General features: G+C 36.5%; 4 protein-coding genes across 6 annotated transcripts; 2 read left to right on the forward strand and 2 right to left on the reverse strand.

Moving 5' to 3' along the window:
• The first annotated feature begins 1,539 nt into the window (after positions 1-1,539).
• Positions 1,540-4,174, forward strand: LOC140816994 (subtilisin-like protease SBT1.7). The gene has a single exon (XM_073176541.1). It carries the CDS (start codon positions 1,736-1,738, stop codon positions 4,040-4,042), a length of 2,307 nt encoding a protein of 768 aa, XP_073032642.1. The 5' UTR covers positions 1,540-1,735; the 3' UTR covers positions 4,043-4,174.
• Positions 4,175-5,479: 1,305 nt separating this feature from the next.
• Positions 5,480-9,603, reverse strand: LOC140816995 (protein arginine N-methyltransferase 2). 3 transcript variants are annotated; one of them, XM_073176542.1, is made up of 5 exons: positions 9,456-9,603; positions 8,651-8,734; positions 7,697-8,012; positions 6,166-6,561; positions 5,480-5,962 (listed from the first exon to the last, which is right to left on the reverse strand). In XM_073176542.1, the coding sequence occupies exons 3-5, from the start codon at positions 7,974-7,976 to the stop codon at positions 5,649-5,651; spliced, it is 990 nt and encodes a 329-aa protein (XP_073032643.1). In that variant the 5' UTR covers positions 7,977-8,012; positions 8,651-8,734; positions 9,456-9,603; the 3' UTR covers positions 5,480-5,648. The 3 variants fall into 3 exon arrangements, with proteins under 3 accessions (XP_073032643.1, XP_073032645.1, XP_073032646.1); XM_073176544.1 differs by having other exon boundaries at positions 9,452-9,601; XM_073176545.1 differs by having other exon boundaries at positions 9,341-9,596.
• A 136-nt stretch (positions 9,604-9,739) lies between these two features.
• Positions 9,740-13,001, forward strand: LOC140816895 (uncharacterized). Its single transcript, XM_073176386.1, has 5 exons — positions 9,740-10,038; positions 10,228-10,342; positions 10,479-11,129; positions 11,245-11,425; positions 12,567-13,001. The coding sequence occupies exons 1-5, from the start codon at positions 9,962-9,964 to the stop codon at positions 12,590-12,592; spliced, it is 1,050 nt and encodes a 349-aa protein (XP_073032487.1). The 5' UTR covers positions 9,740-9,961; the 3' UTR covers positions 12,593-13,001.
• Positions 13,002-13,971: 970 nt separating this feature from the next.
• LOC140817029 (uncharacterized) lies at positions 13,972-16,769 on the reverse strand. Its single transcript, XM_073176589.1, has 3 exons — positions 16,151-16,769; positions 15,136-15,483; positions 13,972-14,917 (listed from the first exon to the last, which is right to left on the reverse strand). The coding sequence occupies exons 1-3, from the start codon at positions 16,574-16,576 to the stop codon at positions 14,291-14,293; spliced, it is 1,401 nt and encodes a 466-aa protein (XP_073032690.1). The 5' UTR covers positions 16,577-16,769; the 3' UTR covers positions 13,972-14,290.
• Between the last annotated feature and the right edge of the window lie 2,887 nt (positions 16,770-19,656).

Raw genomic sequence — 19,656 nt, forward strand, 5'->3', positions numbered from 1 at the left:
ATTGTTTTAATATTTATTTCGATGGACGTGTGACTCCTTTGGTCGAAAACGTTAACTTCGTCGATTAATGCAGTTAATTTTATTCGTATTGACTTATTTGACCCATATTTAGTTTGGTGGAGAAAATATAGTGACTCCATAAACTTAAAGCTTTTGGATTAATTATATTATCCAATAAAAACCTAACTTCTCTTTTGAAAATCAATTCTAAGTTTTGATCCTCCAGTTTATACTGTAATTGTGGGTTAACCAAAAATCATAAAACGGGTTGATCTTAAATTTTTTTCCTGTTTACATATATACTGATAAAATTTAAATACGTGCATTAAAAGAGTTTATTTTTAAATAAAAATAAAAATCGAATTTAACGTCACCGGAGACTAGCCAAGAAAGAAATCTGATTCACTTGCACACATAATTCTCAGGAAGATTTCGAAAAATAGTTGGCAAATTTCATGCTGCGTTTGATTGTGAGATATTTAGACAATACAGCCAACTATATAATACTACATATTTTTCGGAAATAGGCCACTCTGATGTTAGAAATATCAATTAAATCCATATTTTTTATGAAAAATAATATTTTTAACATAAATAATAATATTTTTCATGAATCGAGTTGGATCGTAAATCTATCTCATAAATTTGATATGTGACACGATCTTATATGATATTTTTATATTTTAAAAATATATTATTATAGTTGTTCTTTTCAACCCGAATTATTTGAGTAATGTCGAATCATTTAAAGAATTCTTTACAACTTTCCATAAAGTTTCTCTTTTGCTTCCTTTTATTATACTAAGGGCATCCGCATCCGTCGGAATTAATTCATGTTAATAACTCTCCATCTCATCAAAAATGATGGGGTCCACGAGCCACATATTCATTACATTAACACTTCCCCATTATTAACACACACCCACATTCATTTAATTTCAACTTTCATTATTTATGGGTCCCACTGTCCACTTACTCATTTTTTTATATTTTTAATATTTCAATATCTTTCTAATATTTTTAACATTTTACAACAAATATTACTGAAAATAAATAGTATTATTATTTTAAAAATAACTTATTTCCAATATTCATTAAATAATCGTTGGTGAATAATGTGATATGTAGTATTTAATTTATGAAAGAACCGTAGGTGAATAATGTTAGCGACGGTTTTTCAAACACTGTCGCTATTAGCGACGGTTTTTAATAAAACTGTCGCTAATAACGACGGTTTTTACAAAACCGTCGCAAGTTGCGATTTTTTTAAAAAAAAGAAAGTAGTGACGCTTTTGAATTTGCGACGGTTTGTCAAAAACCGTCGCAAATTTGGTGCTTTATTAACTTACCAATGTGGGTGCCCTAATATGTTACTGTTTTAACTCATCCCATTTCCAAGATATTATAATATCTTGTAGTCCAAATTGAACATATCACTGTGATTTCTGATGAAATAATTGTAGTCTTTAATTTGCAGTCATCAACTTTCACATATTTGTCAAAAAAAAAAAGTGAGGTAGGTCCAAATACTTGAAAGAAAACCTTATTATATACATGGGCAGACAATAATGAGCGTCCATAATCTATTTTCTTTAGAAAAAAAATCTCAAATTCTCAACTGAAGAACCCGAAAGTGATTAAAATCTCGATTGCAGCCTCTGTGTTTCCCCACAAAATTTGTTCAGAACTTCACTCATTCTTAAAACCCAGAAATTGCCAAGTCAAAAAGATCAAGATGTCAAAGCTAGGAATTCTTCCTTTCACGACTTTTTTGCTTCTTCTGTGTTTTTTTCATGCATTTGCTGATGCAGAAAAGAGGAACTACAAGAAGAAGACGTATATCGTTCACATGGACAAGTTCAATATGCCTGCATATTTTGAAGATCACTTGCAATGGTACGACTCTTCTTTGAAGACGGTGTCGCTCTCTGCCAACATGATCTACACTTATAGCAATGTTATCCACGGCTACTCTGTGCGGCTGACACCCGAGGAAGCTCGGATGCTTGAAGCAAAATCGGGGATTCTATCGGTTCAAGAAGAAGTAAAATACGAACTTCACACCACAAGGTCACCCGAATTTCTCGGACTTCTCAACAGTGACGCGTTTCTGCTAGACTCTGGCACAATGAGTGAAGTTATAGTTGGTGTCTTAGATACCGGCGTTTGGCCAGAGTCGGGCAGTTTCGATGACAATGGACTAGGTCCAGTCCCAAGTGGGTGGAAGGGTGAGTGTGAAGTAGGCACGAACTTTACCACATCAAGCTGCAACCGGAAACTCATTGGTGCAAGATTTTTCTCACGGGGATTTGAGGCGGCGTTTGGAGCCATTGAAGAGGCATCAGAATCGAGGTCTCCTAGAGATGATGACGGCCACGGAACACATACTGCGAGCACAGCAGCAGGATCGGCAGTGGTTGGAGCAAGCCTATTCGGTTTTGCGGCGGGTACGGCGCGTGGGATGGCGAGACGTGCTAGAGTGGCAGCATACAAAGTCTGCTGGCTTGGGGGATGTGTCAGTAGTGATATATTAGCAGCAATGGAGAAGGCAATCGAAGACGGCGTGAACGTGCTTTCCTTGTCACTTGGTGGCGGCTCGTATTCTGATTACTCCAGAGACATGGTTGCAATTGGAGCATTTGCCGCAACATCCCAAGGCATTCTAGTTTCGTGTTCTGCTGGAAATGGTGGGCCAAGTCGTGGGAGCCTGTCGAATGTGGCACCTTGGTTAACGACTGTAGGAGCTGGTACGATGGATCGTCAATTTCCTGCATATGTTAGCCTTGGAAATGGTAAGAACTTTACTGGGGCATCACTTTATAGTGGGAAACCTTTAACATCCTCAACTCCACTGGTATATGCTGGGAGCGTCAGCAATTCATCCTACGGCAGACTCTGCATGAGAGAGACTCTGATTCAAGAGAAAGTGAAAGGGAAAATCGTGCTTTGCGAGCGTGGGCTAAATGCAAGGTCACAAAAAGGGTTGGTGGTAAAAGATGCAGGTGGGGTAGGGATGATTCTTGCAAACACCGAAACCTATGGAGAAGAGCTGGTTGCTGACGCCCATTTTATACCAACAGCAGCTGTGGGTCAGACAGAAGGTGACGAGATAAAGAAATACATCTCGTCCGAATCAAATCCAAGTGCCACAATTGCTTCGGGAGGCACCCTACTTGGAGTGCAGCCATCACCCGTCATGGCAGCATTTAGTTCCAGAGGTCCAAACCCCATCACGCCAGATATACTCAAGCCTGATCTAATAGCACCAGGCGTTAATATTCTTGCGGGTTGGACGGGTAAAGTAGGTCCAACAGGTTTATCAGAAGACACCCGACAAGTGAATTTCAACATAGTTTCTGGTACTTCAATGTCGTGCCCACATGTGAGTGGATTAGCAGCACTCGTCAAGGCCGTGCATCCAGAATGGAGCCCTGCAGCTATAAGATCGGCTCTGATGACTACAGCTTATAGCAAATATAAGAGTGAAAAAGGCATTCAAGATAGTGCAACCGGATTGCCAGCAACACCATTTGATTATGGTGCAGGACATGTTGATCCTATATCAGCACTTGATCCTGGTCTTGTGTATGATGCTACTATTGATGACTATATGGATTTTCTTTGTGCCATAAACTACAGCTCAAATATGATCAAAATCATCACAAAGCAAGAGTATTCCTGCAAGGCGGATAAGGAATATAGGGTAGCTGATCTCAACTACCCATCTTTTTCGGTTCCCCTACAGACAGCTTCAGGCCCAAATGGTGGTAGTAATACACCATCAGTCATCAAATACACAAGAACTCTGACAAATGTGGGAACTCCGGCAACTTACAGAGTCTCAATCCCTCAGGAGACGAAGATGGTGAAGATAGAGATTGTGCCGGATGTGCTAGATTTCACCAACTCAAATGAGAAGAAAACTTACACAGTGACATTTACGGCAAATTCCATGCCTTCGGGCACAACTAGCTTCACTCATTTGGAATGGTCGGATGGAAAGCACATCGTTAGTAGCCCAATTGTATTTAGTTGGACATGATAAAATTAAGACAATAGTCCTATATATGCACATACTATCCCTCTCAATTCTCAATATCTTCGCACAAAATCTGAACATTCTATTTGGTCTCTTCGTTGTTAAAACTGAGGTGCAATGAGAAACATACTATTCGATGAAACTCTAAACTGCTCCAAAATGAAGCAGGACTTCACAAAAATATTCCAAGAAAGAGCATGAAAATGATCATCACATCGTTTATGCAAACAACTTGAAAAGCCCACAAGATAAATTTTGTTGTCATTTATTAAGCTAAATAATATTTTATTTGAAACGGAACCACAAAATGGCTGAAAGCATGCACCATATTTTTCTATTCAATCAGAGCACCTGTTTAATTCTTCTCCACAAACTCGTATCATTCCAACTTCTATCGAGCACTGCAGCATATAATAGTACACAAGAAAAACAAGTCAATATTTGTACCCAAAATCCATATCCCATGCCTCCACTAGAAGTTAAGACAATAGCTTCTGATGATAAAGCCCAAGTTCAGATAAAGGCTTCTGATGAGAAAGCCCGATCTATTAATAAGTCCATCATGTCCCAAGTGAAGATTAGGCGGATTTGTTCCAAGTGTCACAAGATTGTTAGCTAAATCTTTGTATATGATGATGCAAACTGTACACGATGAATTAAGGATAAATGAAAAATATTTTCCCTTCCTTCATGCACGACTTTTCTTTAATTCTTTCTAAATCTAGAAGTTTGGATGAGTACTCAGGAAGCAAAATTCCGGCAAAAAGAATCGAGGAACTGTAACGACAATTACAAGAAATTATTCCATGCAGCGATCAAAGAAGAAAGAAGAAATATTGGTTGTACGTGAAGAAATTTCTTCATATAAATTGTCCCTTTCTAATTAATGATCTGCCGATCATTACCTTCATCTACATATATTGTTAATATCACGATGATACAGCAACTTACAACAGATGGCTTCTTTTGCGATCGAGTTGGCCGGTAGGTTTGAGACTCAACGCAATACACAAATGTATTTCAGTCACAAGAACACATGCATCAAATCAAAGAATTTAGTGTACACAGAAGATTACCTGGTACATCCACGGGAGAACAGCCCAATTTCTTTTATTGATCACCAAAAGTTGAACTATATAGGCCCCACCCCAAACGAAGGGTATATCATCCAAGTTAATTGGTGGATGATAGAGTATCCCCCTGATAAAAAGCGTTGCTTTATTTTTTTTCTTTTTTTTTTTTAATTTTAGCATCTAACTTTTTCACATAATTGCCTTTTTGGCAGTTAAGGCGCAAGACTTGGTGCTTCTCGCTACAATCAATCTTCTTGAATATTTTCATTAAACGGAAACAGTCTCAAAAAAAAAAAAAAAAATCACTTTAAAAAAACTTGAGTTGTTCAAATTTTTTTTAAAAATAAAAACGAAACGTAAACAAAGCTTAGCAGTGATAATTAAGCTTTATATTTCAAAGTTCTTATATCACTCAAGACAACAAATTAATCGTAGCAGTTAAATTATACAGCGAACACCCGCATATTCTGATCTGGTCACTGGTGCAACAAGTTGAGCATGGATAACCTAAGAAAAAACTAATTAAACCCAACAAATCATCCAGAATCATCTGAACACTGACAAACAGGAAGGTAATAAGTATCCAGCTGCCAATACTTGTGTTTCACACCCTCCCAGGTATCTTCTCCTAGACAGTCCTTCACTGGTAAGGGTATCAACTGTGTGAAGTAACCCAAATGCTCAAGTTCCAGAGCTACTAGCTGACAATAAACCATATGAAAGAAGGCATTACTGCCACAAAACCCATTGAAGAATGAATATATTCCTCCAGGCTCCAATAAGTGAGGAAGATGGTGGTGAAACTCTCTCATATCTTCATAATACTCCCCGTACGTGTCAAAAAATATCCCTGAAAAAGAACAAATATGTAAAGTCAGTCGTTTAAGTCAGAAGTACTTGATATACCATTAAAGCTTACATCAGATTGAAATTTCTATACGATGAAGTACTTAAATGCTAACTGGTCTAATTAAGAAATCAGAGCACACATTGTTCTTCTGCATCTCCTATAATAGAAAGCAACCACCAAAGATAATTATATGGGTATTTTACCGTCGTATGATTTGAGTTGAGAAAGAACATCCTGCCAGCGACCAAATATTATCTTCACGTTCTTCTTTTCACCCCACCCAGTCTGAAGCATCCGATTATAAACCTCTGGGTGGGCTTCGATGATAGTATGTGACAAGGGGTTGTATTGTTGAATTGCAGTATCCACAAGACCCATGCCAAAGCCGATGTTTAATACATGCCCACCTCCAGAGCAAATAGTTTTTGCATGAGCTTCCATGAGTGGCTTTTCCCAAGCCATCATAACTGCCTTGCTTTCTCTGTCCATCACCTTATCCTCACTAAAAGTAACTCTGTCGTCCAGATAATCCCCATTAGGGTTAGCATTTGCACTGTCTTTTCTTGCAATTGTTCCAAGAATTAATTCGGCCTGTATCCCTATTAACAAACTGAAAACGTTATAATTAGGTGAATCAACTTTTTTCAGAAGAAGGTAACCAATTGAAATTTGCAAGAACTGTATTTGCAGAAGGCACTAATCCAAAAGGTAAGATTTTTACCGTCGCTAGCTACATAGCATAACCACTGAACAAGAAAAATAAAGCAGCTGTAGAATTTCATAATTGTGGAGAATCATGCAAGCAGTCAATACGATTGTACAATGCAACTTTGAAATATGTCTAAAAATTATACAATATTCCTGGACATACAAAACGTTAATTTGTAAATGGCTATATGATGCATATATATGGTAAGAAGCCTGCTGTTAGATCACAGTCAATAGCTACAGCAATGTGAGTTGTTCAACTGCTTAGCGGCCACGTAACCCGTGATCGTCCACATCTATATTTTTGCAGGGAGGAATCCACCAGTGGAAGGTTATGAATGCTACTCATTTATGGTTTCACCAACAAAAAGTCAGATAATATCAGCAACAGGCTACATATATTAAGGGCGGACCCACAAAATTTGAAGGGGTTAATCATTGAGGTGGATCGAGGGCAGCAAGTTAATGTAATCCAGTTGGCAAAACTCGAATCTTTTAAAAAATCATACACAAAGATTCAATTTTTTCTCATGAGGCCAATCTGATGTCCCTCTTATGGACTTCTCTTGTGGATCTGTCCGTGTGTACCATCTCCCAAGCTCCATAAGCATTCCGCCACCAACTGGGTTTACCACAACCCTAAAAGCAGGAAGTGGACGAAGGTGGGGGGCAGTTGCCTCTCTCCCTCGTAATCTTTTGAAAGCGCTTGTAATATTTTTCAAATAAAAGGATGGTTTCGCCCCAGTAAAATTGTGATATATGATGACACAACTATAGTTGATGTTACTAGATAAAACTTATGTGCAAATGCAATGACTTAACAACTAATTAAATAGCAACTCAAAAAACGACCCCGTTTTACAATGGTTAGCGTATTTGTCCAAAGAAACAGCAACCAACCGAGCATACAAAAGGGGGAAAACAAATACTTCAACAACCTTCTTCTAACTTCAACAAAAAAATCTCAAATGTCAGGAAGACAAAATGAATCAAGCACTAAAATGTGGTAATTCTGTCGTAAAGGACCTGCATTGAGAAGGATATCGAAGGAGGATTGATGGCCACTTTCCATGGCGAAGTCTCCAGCGGAGAGATTCGAAGGGGAAAGTGCATTCCAAGGGGCACCGGCGTTGAGGAGCGCCATCACCACCTCTGCCCAGCCATTTTTGGCGGCGTACATCAGCGGCGTTAGACCATCCCGGTCGAAGTAGGTGACATCAGCTCCAGATTTAAGCAAAGATGCTACCTTGGAAAGATCGCCTGTTCGAGCCGCCGCACAGAGTGATTCCTCCTTGTTCTCCTCCATTGCTGTGGCTGCTTAGTTTGGCATCAACTTGATCGTCTGCATAACAATAATAATAAACTAGCGGGCTGCACAGCGTTATGTATGAACCAAGAAAAATATGAATACAAATTTTTCAAGCTGAAACAAAAGCAATATCTTGCTGCAATTAAAGTAGTTTTCAAAAAAAAAAAATGGAATGACATATTCTGATGCCATTGTTATTCTCTTTATTCTTCCATAACTAAATATGATACACCTTAATTATGCTTCTTAATAGTTGTATACATCAACAAAATGTACTTCCTAAAGATATAAAACAAAAATAAAAAAACATAAAAAAAAATTAAGAAAAAGGTGCCAAAAACTAAACTTGGTGATTTATTCAATATAGAGAAAAGTGACAGAAGCAATATGGTTTTAGTCTTTTAGAAACAATCAATTTATGGTGGTAAAGAAGTATGTTGGTCAAGCGAATGAGTTGAGAGAAGAATCTGCAATATTAGTAGAGAATAAAGCAAAATATTTTACAGATAAATAGGCTTGTTCAAGCTCTTGTCATTGAAAAAATTAAAACATCAGTAGGGTTATTCAGGAAAGGAATTACACATAACTAAGGTCATTCAAAAAGTACACAAAATAGCTCAAATCCAAACATTTAATGGGTTAACAAGTTTGCTAGCAGTATCACCCTGTACCTGATAAAGTTTGGTCTTTGGTCACTGGGTTTCCACAATACAGAGGTTTTTTCAACCTAGAACGAAGCTTCGAAAGATATTCACCTGAGAAATAAAATGTAATCAGAACATGCATACGATGAAGATAAGGTTTTTTTGGAAGATGAAAGAGTGGTAGCATGTTGAAAAAAAATGCTAGTACGAACTCAATGCCGTCTATTATTTTCAATATTTCATCCCAGGGTAGACTTACCTGTATTTATTTATCCCAAAATTGAAAGTCGTTTCCAAAATTAAATCATTATTCGAAAATCATACTTGTTTGAAAAAAACAACTACGAATTGATGGCAATTATACTTGGATCCATTTGAACAGCATTGTCAGTTACAAGCAAAATTAGAGGAATACTTTGTTAGCAATTTTAAGACAGAGAATTGCACCCATTACTGAGAGAACATCAAAAGCATTTTTCCTCAATTGTTAAAGACCTTTTCCAGATTTCATGAATAAAAACCGAAGCTAAAAACACAGAGTAGGAAGCACATATCAAGCTTCGAGTATAAATACTATAACTCAATTCTTATAGAAGCATTTTATCAAACAGTTGGAGTTCAGATTAGATTAGAGTCAATGATGGTCAGTAAAATTTGAATCCCGTCTAAGAACATCCAAATAATCATGAAAATCAAGTAATCTACTCGAAAACACACCATATAAATCCGTCGGCAGTTCACAATGACATGAAGTTGTGAATGCAAAATGTTTATGATGCGCGTAAAATAGAAGCAAATGGAGAAATCGTGAGAAGAAAAAAAATCCACCAACTTCAGATTCATGGTGTTGAAATTTCCAGCTGAAGATCAATTAAACAAATCCCGAGAATGGAGAAATGATTAATGTTGCTGTGACATTGAAAGGAAATCTGTCGAGAGTTACAAGTCGGGAAGGTGTGGGAAATGCAGAAAATTTTAAAGTTGAATATAAATATGAAATGAATTTTAGTATTTCTAATTTTAATTAAAATAATTTATTTTTTTACGACAAAAAAAAAAAAAAAATCATTGCTGATATAATATATATTATATCATAATCCATTGCTGGTGGTCAAAGGCACACTAATTTTGACTGCTAAGCCAACGGAAACCGCAATCGATATCAGCTGCAGCGCCACGAGGCGATAAATATGATATTTTTTTGGCTAAAAATATCGCCAAAATCCAGATTCGAGAAATATAGAACGCCAGCTTTTCGATGGTTTTGATTTTCTCCAATTTCCTTCGTTCTCTCTAAATTGGGTCTTAATTTTTCATTTCCTTTTCGGGGGGAAAATTATGGCGTCTACGTTTGACAGATGGGAAAAAGATCCGTTTTTCTCTGCTGCGGAGGAAGTCCAGGAATCTGCCGACAGGTACTTTGAATTGTCTCTTCTCTCCATTAAGTTTTTGGGCAATATAATTGAAATTTTCATTTTGTTTCGTCCCTCCACCGACGAGCATTTTTTGTTTAGTAATTCGTTTATTTATTTCCTCGGTTGATATTACGCTATGGTACGATTTGTTTGAATTGATGACACTTTTTAATTTTAATTTTTTTGAAGAATGGAATCAATTTATAGAACGTGGATACATGCTAAGAAGGATGCCTCTGGGCTTTGGGATTTGAATGAGCTGGGAAGAAATCTCCGAACAACTCTTGGCACTACCAAGTGGCAGGTCATTTGATCATACCTAAACATCCATTAGGTTCTCGTACAATCACTGTTTTCGGTGGTGTAAAGTTTTCTTTATAATTTTACTGTAATTGTTTTTTTATGATTGAAATGGATGTAGATGTTTGCGTTTGATGCAGTTGGATGAATTTGAGCGTGCTGTTAAATCAAGTTACCCTAGCAGTAGTTCAGCTGATGATGCCAAACATAGGCATCGTGATTTCATAACTGCAATTGAGAATCAGACATCAAATGTTGAAAACTCTTTGAAAGAATCATCATTCTCAGATGGCAGGATGCCATTGCCATGGGTGCGATTAAATGAAGGAGAGCGCAATGAGCTTGCTTTGTTTCTTTCAGGACCTTCGCCGTCTTCCACAAATAAAACCACCTTAAAACTTCAAGATAAGGATGTGGGAGTGGAAAAATTGGAAGAGGGTGATCAGCAGTTAATGACAGAATGTTTGAAACCATCTTTTCAGTTGGTCGAACGGGGTCTATGGGAGGCTAAGGAGGAAAAGTTTCCAGGGCATCGAAGGACAGCTAGTGCCAATGCTGAAATTATCTCGTGGAAAATTTTGGTGGCTACTGATTCTTTGCATCGTGGCTCCTCTGATGTTCTGCCTGATACACCCCCACGTAAAATACCCAGTTTTTCAGGGTTTCTGAATACCATGGAATCATCAATGTCTCAGTTGAAGTGGCCAAAGAATGGTTACAAAAAGCTAAAGCTTATTGATCGCCTTCCAGAAACTGATACTACATTATCCCTTTCTCAAAACATAACCAGAGTGCGTAATTGATTTTCCTTGATACCAAATCGAATAATGCTCTTCTCATAATTTTCATGATCTCTAGCTGTTTTTGACTTTTCGTATCTTGATAATATCTTTATTTTCTCTGAAGGGCGTCAAGATATGCTATGAGAAGAACAAAAGTTGCCTTGATGGCTGTGATGATTATTATGATAGGCAGCTGTATGGTTGGTATGGTGCCATCCGGAGACAGCTTCAGAGGTCTCAATATCTTATGCAGTACAGTCGACCTGTTCAAGTCATTTTTTCCGTTATTCTCATTTGTTTGCTTGGTGAGCCTGCTAATTAATTTTTTTCATCATTATCTGCTATGCTTTTAATTCTTCACCTTCTATGATCTTCTTTGGCAATGAAATTTTAATCGTTGTTGCAGGTTTTATCATTTTACTTATTTCAAGTTTGATCGCAAAATTTTGTCTTGAATCTGTTGCCATGAATATGTTTTAGGATGAATTCCATATTATATTTTCCCCTCGTACTCTAGCAATTGATATGTGGTTTCAGGACTCCATGATTGAATGCTCCGTTTTTCATTGTGGATCTTCAATCAACACTAATTTGAATCATGTCCGACCTTAAGATCCATTTGAAAAAATTTATTGATATTTCTCTTCATGGTATTGGTACCTGTGGATCTTCATGACTATAATAATCAGAATTTGTATGCACTTAATGTTTTTACACCCCAAATTTTTTTTTTAATAAAAAATATGGGAGGATAACCTAGTCTAAAGGAGCTTGTTGGGGGCATACTATCTCAGTAGTGTAAATATCTAAGGTGCATTAGGAAGAAAGATATGAAATCAAATAATATCTAGTTTGTGATTCAAATCCATTATATTTGTTTGGACACCTTAAGATTTGGTGAATTTGAAAACCTTAGATACCGTTATGGATTATTATAAAAACAGAGCATCCCTATTATATTATTTTGATGCTTTATAGATTTGTTAGGATTGACTGTAGAACCCATCAGATGAACTAAAATTTCATTTTCATAGTACTGAGATTTCATTGTGTTTATGCCATGAATGTGCATGCCCTTCTCATCTAGTTGATTCTTTAGTCAAAACTAGAGATGGCAATAGAGTTGGTTTGAAAGCTATTGTATTATGCTATAAATTCTCAATGGACAATGGTCTTAATAGTTGCTCCTTCACCATACCACAAAATTCTTGCGAGTAATAGATGAGGGTTAAATTAATTGAGCTTCCTTCTTCATGTTTTCGCATATTCCAAAACCTTAATAATATATACACCTCACTCTTACCACTTCCTTATTGTCAATGCATTAATTGCAACTATTTCTACAACTCAGCGACAGGCAGATTGTAGATAATAATCGAGAAGTTGGATTTTGTACATGATGTTGTAAGCTTATACTCTTTAGTGTGTTTTTTTTTGCTCGTGCAGTTATGTTGGCTTTGCGCGCATTATGAGGAGCTAATTGTTTCTGTAGTTCATCCAAGGTTAGAGATCACAATTGTACAAGCCTTTATCCCACGACTTTCCTTACAGCGTTCCCTTTTGCTTGTAACTTATTTTGGTAATACCCACAATTGATCCCTGCCTTCTTCGTGGCTCTTTCTTTTGGGTTTTGTATGTCTTCGTTGGTGATATGTAATTTCGTGCATTGTGGGATGAATTTTGTTTGGTTAATAGGATATTCATATTGATTCTTATAGCATGTGCAGCCCAGTGTATCATTCTAGATGTAATTTAACTAAGTAATGCCATTGGTTTGATCATGTAACGTTGAGTAGTGAATCAAGGGTATTTAATTTTTTTTATTCAGAGGATAGTGTTAATTCCAGTTTCATTTACGTATTTACGGTAAATTAAAATTTACCCATTGAATCTACTTTCGTCGTATCGGAGAAGAAAAATATTTGGTAAATTTCAATTGTAATGGAAGGAAATGAGCAAGCCTCTATTGTATAGTGGGCTGGACAAGATATTTTAATTTAATATTAACCAATTAAACTGTAGGGATAACTCATTTTAGTTTATTAAATCAATTTAATCCAAGATTTGCTAAAATCAAAATAGACACCCAAGTCTCTAATCCGCAATAAGCTGCCAGTAGGGATGGCAATGGGCCGGAGCGGGGGTGGGTTTGCCATTCCCATCATCATCTCCGAATTTCATCTCCACCCCATCCCCGTCCCAAACCCCGTTTTTTCGAGTTCGGGGAATCCTCAAACCCGAAACTTCGGGTATCAACTTCTCATCTCCCCCCATCCCCGTTTAAAAAATAATAATATTGCAAGACGATAACGAATTCGGAGATTTTCTCAGATCAAAACTTATTATTATTTATTATTCTTAGAGATAATATTAATATCAATATCAATATCAATAATAATAAGATTATTAATATTTTAAAAAATAATAGTATTATTATATTATTAATATTAATATTAATAGTACTATTATTTTATTATTAATATTATTTTCGGAGCGGGTTTGGGGATTTCGGGGATGAGGATAGTAATCCCATCCCCGTCCCGAATTACATCGGGGATTTAAAAAAATCTCCGAACCTGAACCCGAAAAAATCAGAGATCCCCATCTCGTTTCGGGTTTTCTCCGCGAGGCTCCATACCCATGGTGGAAATTGCCATCCCTGGCTGCCAGCTTAACAAAACGCGATTGGATAAGTTATTTTATGTATCAGAACAGTTATACACACTCGAAAAATGGTTTGCTCAGTATCAGCTCGACCTGCCATAATCGTGACAAGGCGCCATGCTTACGAGATAAACAGATGCCGTAAGCAGATGCGAAACTCTCCATTTCAAGGATCCAAAAAACAATCTGAACCAAATATTATGATTTATACCGCAAAATCAAGAATATACAAATAAATCCTATCCATTGAAAATGTTCTAGCCTTTAATATTATGGAATTTTACACAACTATGAAACAAAATATATGATTCTTATAATTATATTATACCATTCAAAAAGTTGATTCCCACCACATACCCTGCACTGGACAAACCGAATAGAGACGAAGGCTTGTTTCAAAGTTATATACAGCTCCAGATATACTAATTTAGCTCAGTTCGTCAGTCTCTTTGTACCGTGAAACTAGCCTAAAGTTTCCTTTTTCGGGAAGTTGGCCACCTCGTCTCTTATCTGTTCATCCTCACTATAATGTTGTTGCCATTGCCATGGCTCGATTTTCCCAATGCAGCAACTTTGGCTTGATAAGCTACAGAAGCTGCAACTGCACTCTTCACTCTCTCCTCTTGAGGTAGTTCACAAGTTTCACTAACGGAACTGAATCTTATCTCTGCAGGAGGGATGAAACAGTCCATGGATAGACCTGGCACATTGAATGCAACTTCCTCGATGGTCCATGCTTCTTCCATTCTAGTCTTGGTATGGCTCATTGCTGTTTCACCGAACCTGAAGAGAGTAACCACGGATCGACCAGAATGAGCAATCATGATTCCCTCAATGGGTCTGTAGTCATCAAGAAATGAATTGATAGTAGTCTCCCAATACACAGCATCTCCTCCATTCGATTGGATACGGGTCAAATGGGAGTCTTCTATATGCACAAGCAGACCTGTCTTCTGGCTGAAGTAGCCGAATAAAACATGTCTAATGATCTCTGCAGGTCCTTCGCTCCTAGCTTTCAATGTATGAGGATCGGCACCGAGTTTGAGAATGAAGCAATCCTCTCCACCGATTTTCTTCTCTCCTGTGCACCTCGCAGTAGTAAACATGTTCGCTGTAGTCCTTGGATCAAGACCCTATGAGTAGAAAGCCATGAACCTCATTTAAGTCTGGTCGGTTGTTAAAGTTAAAAATTATTATAACGCCACCTCCCATAAGCACCAGCTTTTGGGACAACTGATTTTTAACATGTCACAAGCAATGCTCAAGTCTAGAAGTCAAAACCAACACACACTGTACAGCGTGATGATTGGAGTTTCACAAATAGTCCATCATCAACAATAAAAAACCTTACCTGAAGGGCGCGACGAAGGGGTCTAACAGGTCCTTTAGCAGCATGTGCACCAAGCCAAGGAGTATGCCGCCACACTAGCTTCCCATTGCAGCCAGCATGAACCTTGCTGCCTCCCAGTGCAAGCTCAACATACCACATGTCGGGATTCATCTGCCAGAGCACGAATCCACCCGTCTCTGCAGCTTTCGCGGAGTTCTTGCTCTTGATAACCTTCGTGGCTGTCTCTATATCAGATGCTAACATTTTGATCTTACCCATTGCATAAGCGTTCTGGATTGTGTTTTGAAGCTTCAGCCCTCCAGTTGCGGCCAGATATTGCTGCAATATGTACTGGGCAGAAGACGTTTCCTGGATGGCATTTCCACAGAAATTGCTATCCATGTTAAGAACATTTATACAGTAAAAAGTGACCAGAATCCCAACAAAGACCACCGTGAGTAGTACAACCTATTTATCATACTTTATTTCAGTAGAATTGAGGAATTAACGAACACATTAAACAAAATAGCCAACAGTAAAAGGTCTTCATCCTCATTGCATACTAGTATACTCTGAAGATTTCCATATTTTTGGGTATTTCCAGCCAGGTCCTAACAGGTAACTCGTGTAAATACACTAGAATAATCAAAAGATAAAAATCCACCAGTCTTATAGTATGATGTCAACGAAAAAGAATTTCAAGCAAGCTTGTAAATAGTTTAGAACTCCAAATCTCTCTTGCTCTTGAATATATCTAAATTATATGCAGCAAGAAACAAGCAGAACAAGACAAAGCATCTAGTAGCCAAAAACAGCCATAAAAAAAAAACTTGCAAGAAAACAATTTTTTAGTCCATGAGGCACAAAAAAACAATTCTTGTCAAACCCAACCATTTCACAGTCGATACAAGTTTAACATAGCAACGCAAGCAAATGCCAAAAAATGGAGATACAGCTGAAAAAGAAAACATTAAATGCAACTAAAGAAATAATAAAATTAAAAAGATACTGAAACCAACAGGGAGAGATGACTAACAATCGGCGTGTCCTTAATACAGAGGTGAGGCAATGGGTCGTTATTGGTGACGTGCACAGGTGCAAGCGGCGCACCCAGAACGCCGAGGAGCAGCCTCAGATCGGACCTCGAATAACCCGGCCCGGAAGTCGAAGCAGGAGGAGCACGACAAAGCCAATGGGCCCAACGCTCGTTCCTCGGGTCCCCGGAATCCGACCCGGTTGGATCCGGCCCCTCCCTCAACGGCGAGAGCGTCTCAAGCCCGGGCCTCATGCCTCCCGATCTCGATACCGACATTTCTGGCGGGCCCACACTACCGCCTCTCCTCCTCCTAAGCAGACCTGAGCCCGATGGCGAAGTACTCCGGCCCCTCCGCGACCGACCCGGGGATAGCCCCCGGACCACTTCCTCCTTCAAAGCCGAAAAAAATCCCTGCTTTCTCTCCATTGTCACAGCAATCTTACAGAACGAGCCTTGTTTCCAAGTGAAGAAAATAAAAATGCAGAGGGAGTGAAAAAACAAACGAGGAAAGAGAGATGGGAGTAGCAACCAACTGGGAAGGTATACGTATGGTTTGTACACTCACTCGGCGAAAGAAGTAAGAGGCAAGGAAAAAGCGAATTGCTTACGTTTAAAAGAAGCAAAACATTTTCTTATGTCCCCCAATTGTATGTATATACACTACCGAAAAATGTACGTGTTATTATATACACACTGAAGTTGGATTCCATTATAAAAAAATAAAACAGAAACCTCCTTCTCCTTTTGTACTTTGTTTTGTTAAATAGAAGTTGAACAATGTTTTACATTGATATTATTTATATATATATATATATAAATAATAAAAAGACATTTTAAAATCTAAACAACTTGCATATAATCAAATATGGTTATATCAATATTTTTTGAACAATAAATCAAAATAATGTATAATATTACTCAAATAATATTTTTAATAAAGTTTGAAATCTAATAATATATATATATATATATATAAATAAAAAAATAAAATTTTAAAATAAGGAATAAAATTATTTTAAAGAGAATAAAAACAAATTTCAAAAAAATTTAAAAACGAGTGAATTGATCGGATTAGTTTTTGACCGGTGATCATAAAAACGGTTTACAGGACTGTTGTGTAAGGGTGACAATGAGGAGAGACGGGTTTTTGACCAGTGATCATAAAAACGGTTTACAGGACTCTTGTGTTATGGTGACAATGAGGAGAAACGGGTTTGCCATCATCATCTAATGCCTCAAATTCCATCATTGTCTTCATAATTGCCACGATCTCGTTTCCCCGAATCGATGGTGGTAAAAAATCTCTATCTCTACCCCATCTCTGTTCCGTAAAAATAGTGGGGTCGGGCGAGACGGGTTCGAGAAATATCCAAACCGAACTTATTGTTATAATATTATTATTAATTATAATATTAATATAATAATATTATTATTATTGTTATTGTTATTATTTACGAGATGAGTTGGGGAATGAATATATAATCTTTATATTCGTCTCGAACTATTTTGGAGATTTAAAAATCTTTAAACTTGAAAAAATAGGAGATTTCCGTTCCAGTTTCGGGTTTTCCCACGGGAGCCCGAATTCGTGGGAAAATTGTCATCCGTATTGTTGTAGACTGGACTCGTAACCGGTTTTCAATAAATCGATCGAACCAACTTATCCAAATCGATTTTAAAATACTGTTTTGTATATTTGATAGATAATAACTACGGATTTGTCCGCCACAAAAAAAAAAATGAAAGGATATCTCAAAACATAAAAAAAATTGGTGATAAACAACCCATCATTACTATAAAGTCAAACCATTTTGAACTTTGAATTTATAGAGTGAGTGTGGTTAGCTGAAATTTAGTTGATTTATCCACTTATTGCACGACTATTAACTACAATAATATTCTCGTACGGTGAATTCATATCATTTGGTCTCATATTCGATTTTATCATTCTTTATATTTTTTTTAGCGAAGGAAAAATATCCAAACGATGTACTATTTTTAATATTTTGTCTGCTACGTCGTCTAAGTGAAGGTAGATCATTCTACCAAACAACATTATTCTAAAAAATTATATATTTATTAATTACGACATAAAAATAAAATCCACCTCCTCGATATCTATTATAAACATTTACATTCTTTTTAAAGATTGAATACTTTTGTGAGAAAAATATATGTATGAGTTTACGTGTGTGTCTATATATACTAGTACAACCACGCACGCGTTGCGTGCTTGTACGATATGTTTTTATAATTTATTTGATTTATATTTAAATGAGGATCAAAATATATTTATAAGAAATAATGAGTGACTACATTATAATTTTGATATATGAACTAAAAAATAAATTAAAAAAGAATAAAAAAGACCCAAGCAAAAATTGAACCTACAACCTCATGAATAAGAAACATAGACTTTATCCAATAAACTACATGTGACTTGTTTTTATTTTTTAACACTTTATTAATATATATAATTAGTAATGTAGAGATTGAGGGTGAAGGGTATTTTAGGTATTTTAAAAAACAGACCAAGGAAGTTACTCTAACCTACTCAGCCTTAAAATATATATATATATATATATATATAACAAACCATTTATGCACAAACACACGTAAATATATAAAACGTACGGGATTATTGTATTATTCGAACTTATACATGAAGTGTGAGATTTGTGTTTATAATCTAGATGAAGGGAAAATGACTGTTTACTTGACCAAATTATTCAAATATATATATATATATATATATATATATATATATATAAAGATGCGACGTTACTTTTAATGAAAACGACGCTGGCTTTTGAGTTGTACATATAGAATCTGCTATTTCACGTTTATTTTTTTATTAAATTATTATTATTGTTGTTGTATCGAATTTCACGTGAAGATGGCAAACTCTCCGATTTTACAAATCAGGCTAAAACTGATTTTAGGAGATCGACAATACATCAGTTTGCTGAGAACAAATCAAGTTAAAACTGATATAAATAACTGTTCCAAATATGTTCAATTAATACATATTTTGGTCGCTGTTGTAACTTCAGTTTCAAATGCCTTTTTTCCCCTTTGACTCCCAATGTGGTCAAATTTTCACCACATCGGACTTTTAAATTATTTGGTTTATAGAAATTGGATTTTATAAAAATACCCATATGAAATAAAAAAAAATTATGATCTCTAATAAATTACGATTTTCAAAAATAAAATAATTTTTTCAGGAGAGCCTGCAAACTGAACTTTTGACCAGAAACGAACCCGAAGTCTGCGACCCGAGGATCGAGAGAGTCCATGGAATCATCTGACACGTACAAAGCCAAATGAGTAACAACAAGGTGAGTGAGGTTCACATGCTCAATCTTCTTCACAGCCAACGCATATTATTTCCGGTGAGATTATATCAATAGATTGAATAATATAGATAATCTAATTATGGATTAAATCTAGAGATAATTGAAACATTAAACCTTATTATAAAATCGAGAAAAAATAAAGAATGG

The sequence above is a fragment of the Primulina eburnea genome, chromosome 16 (genome assembly GCF_022965805.1).
Source record: "Primulina eburnea isolate SZY01 chromosome 16, ASM2296580v1, whole genome shotgun sequence".
Lineage (NCBI taxonomy): Eukaryota > Viridiplantae > Streptophyta > Magnoliopsida > Lamiales > Gesneriaceae > Primulina > Primulina eburnea.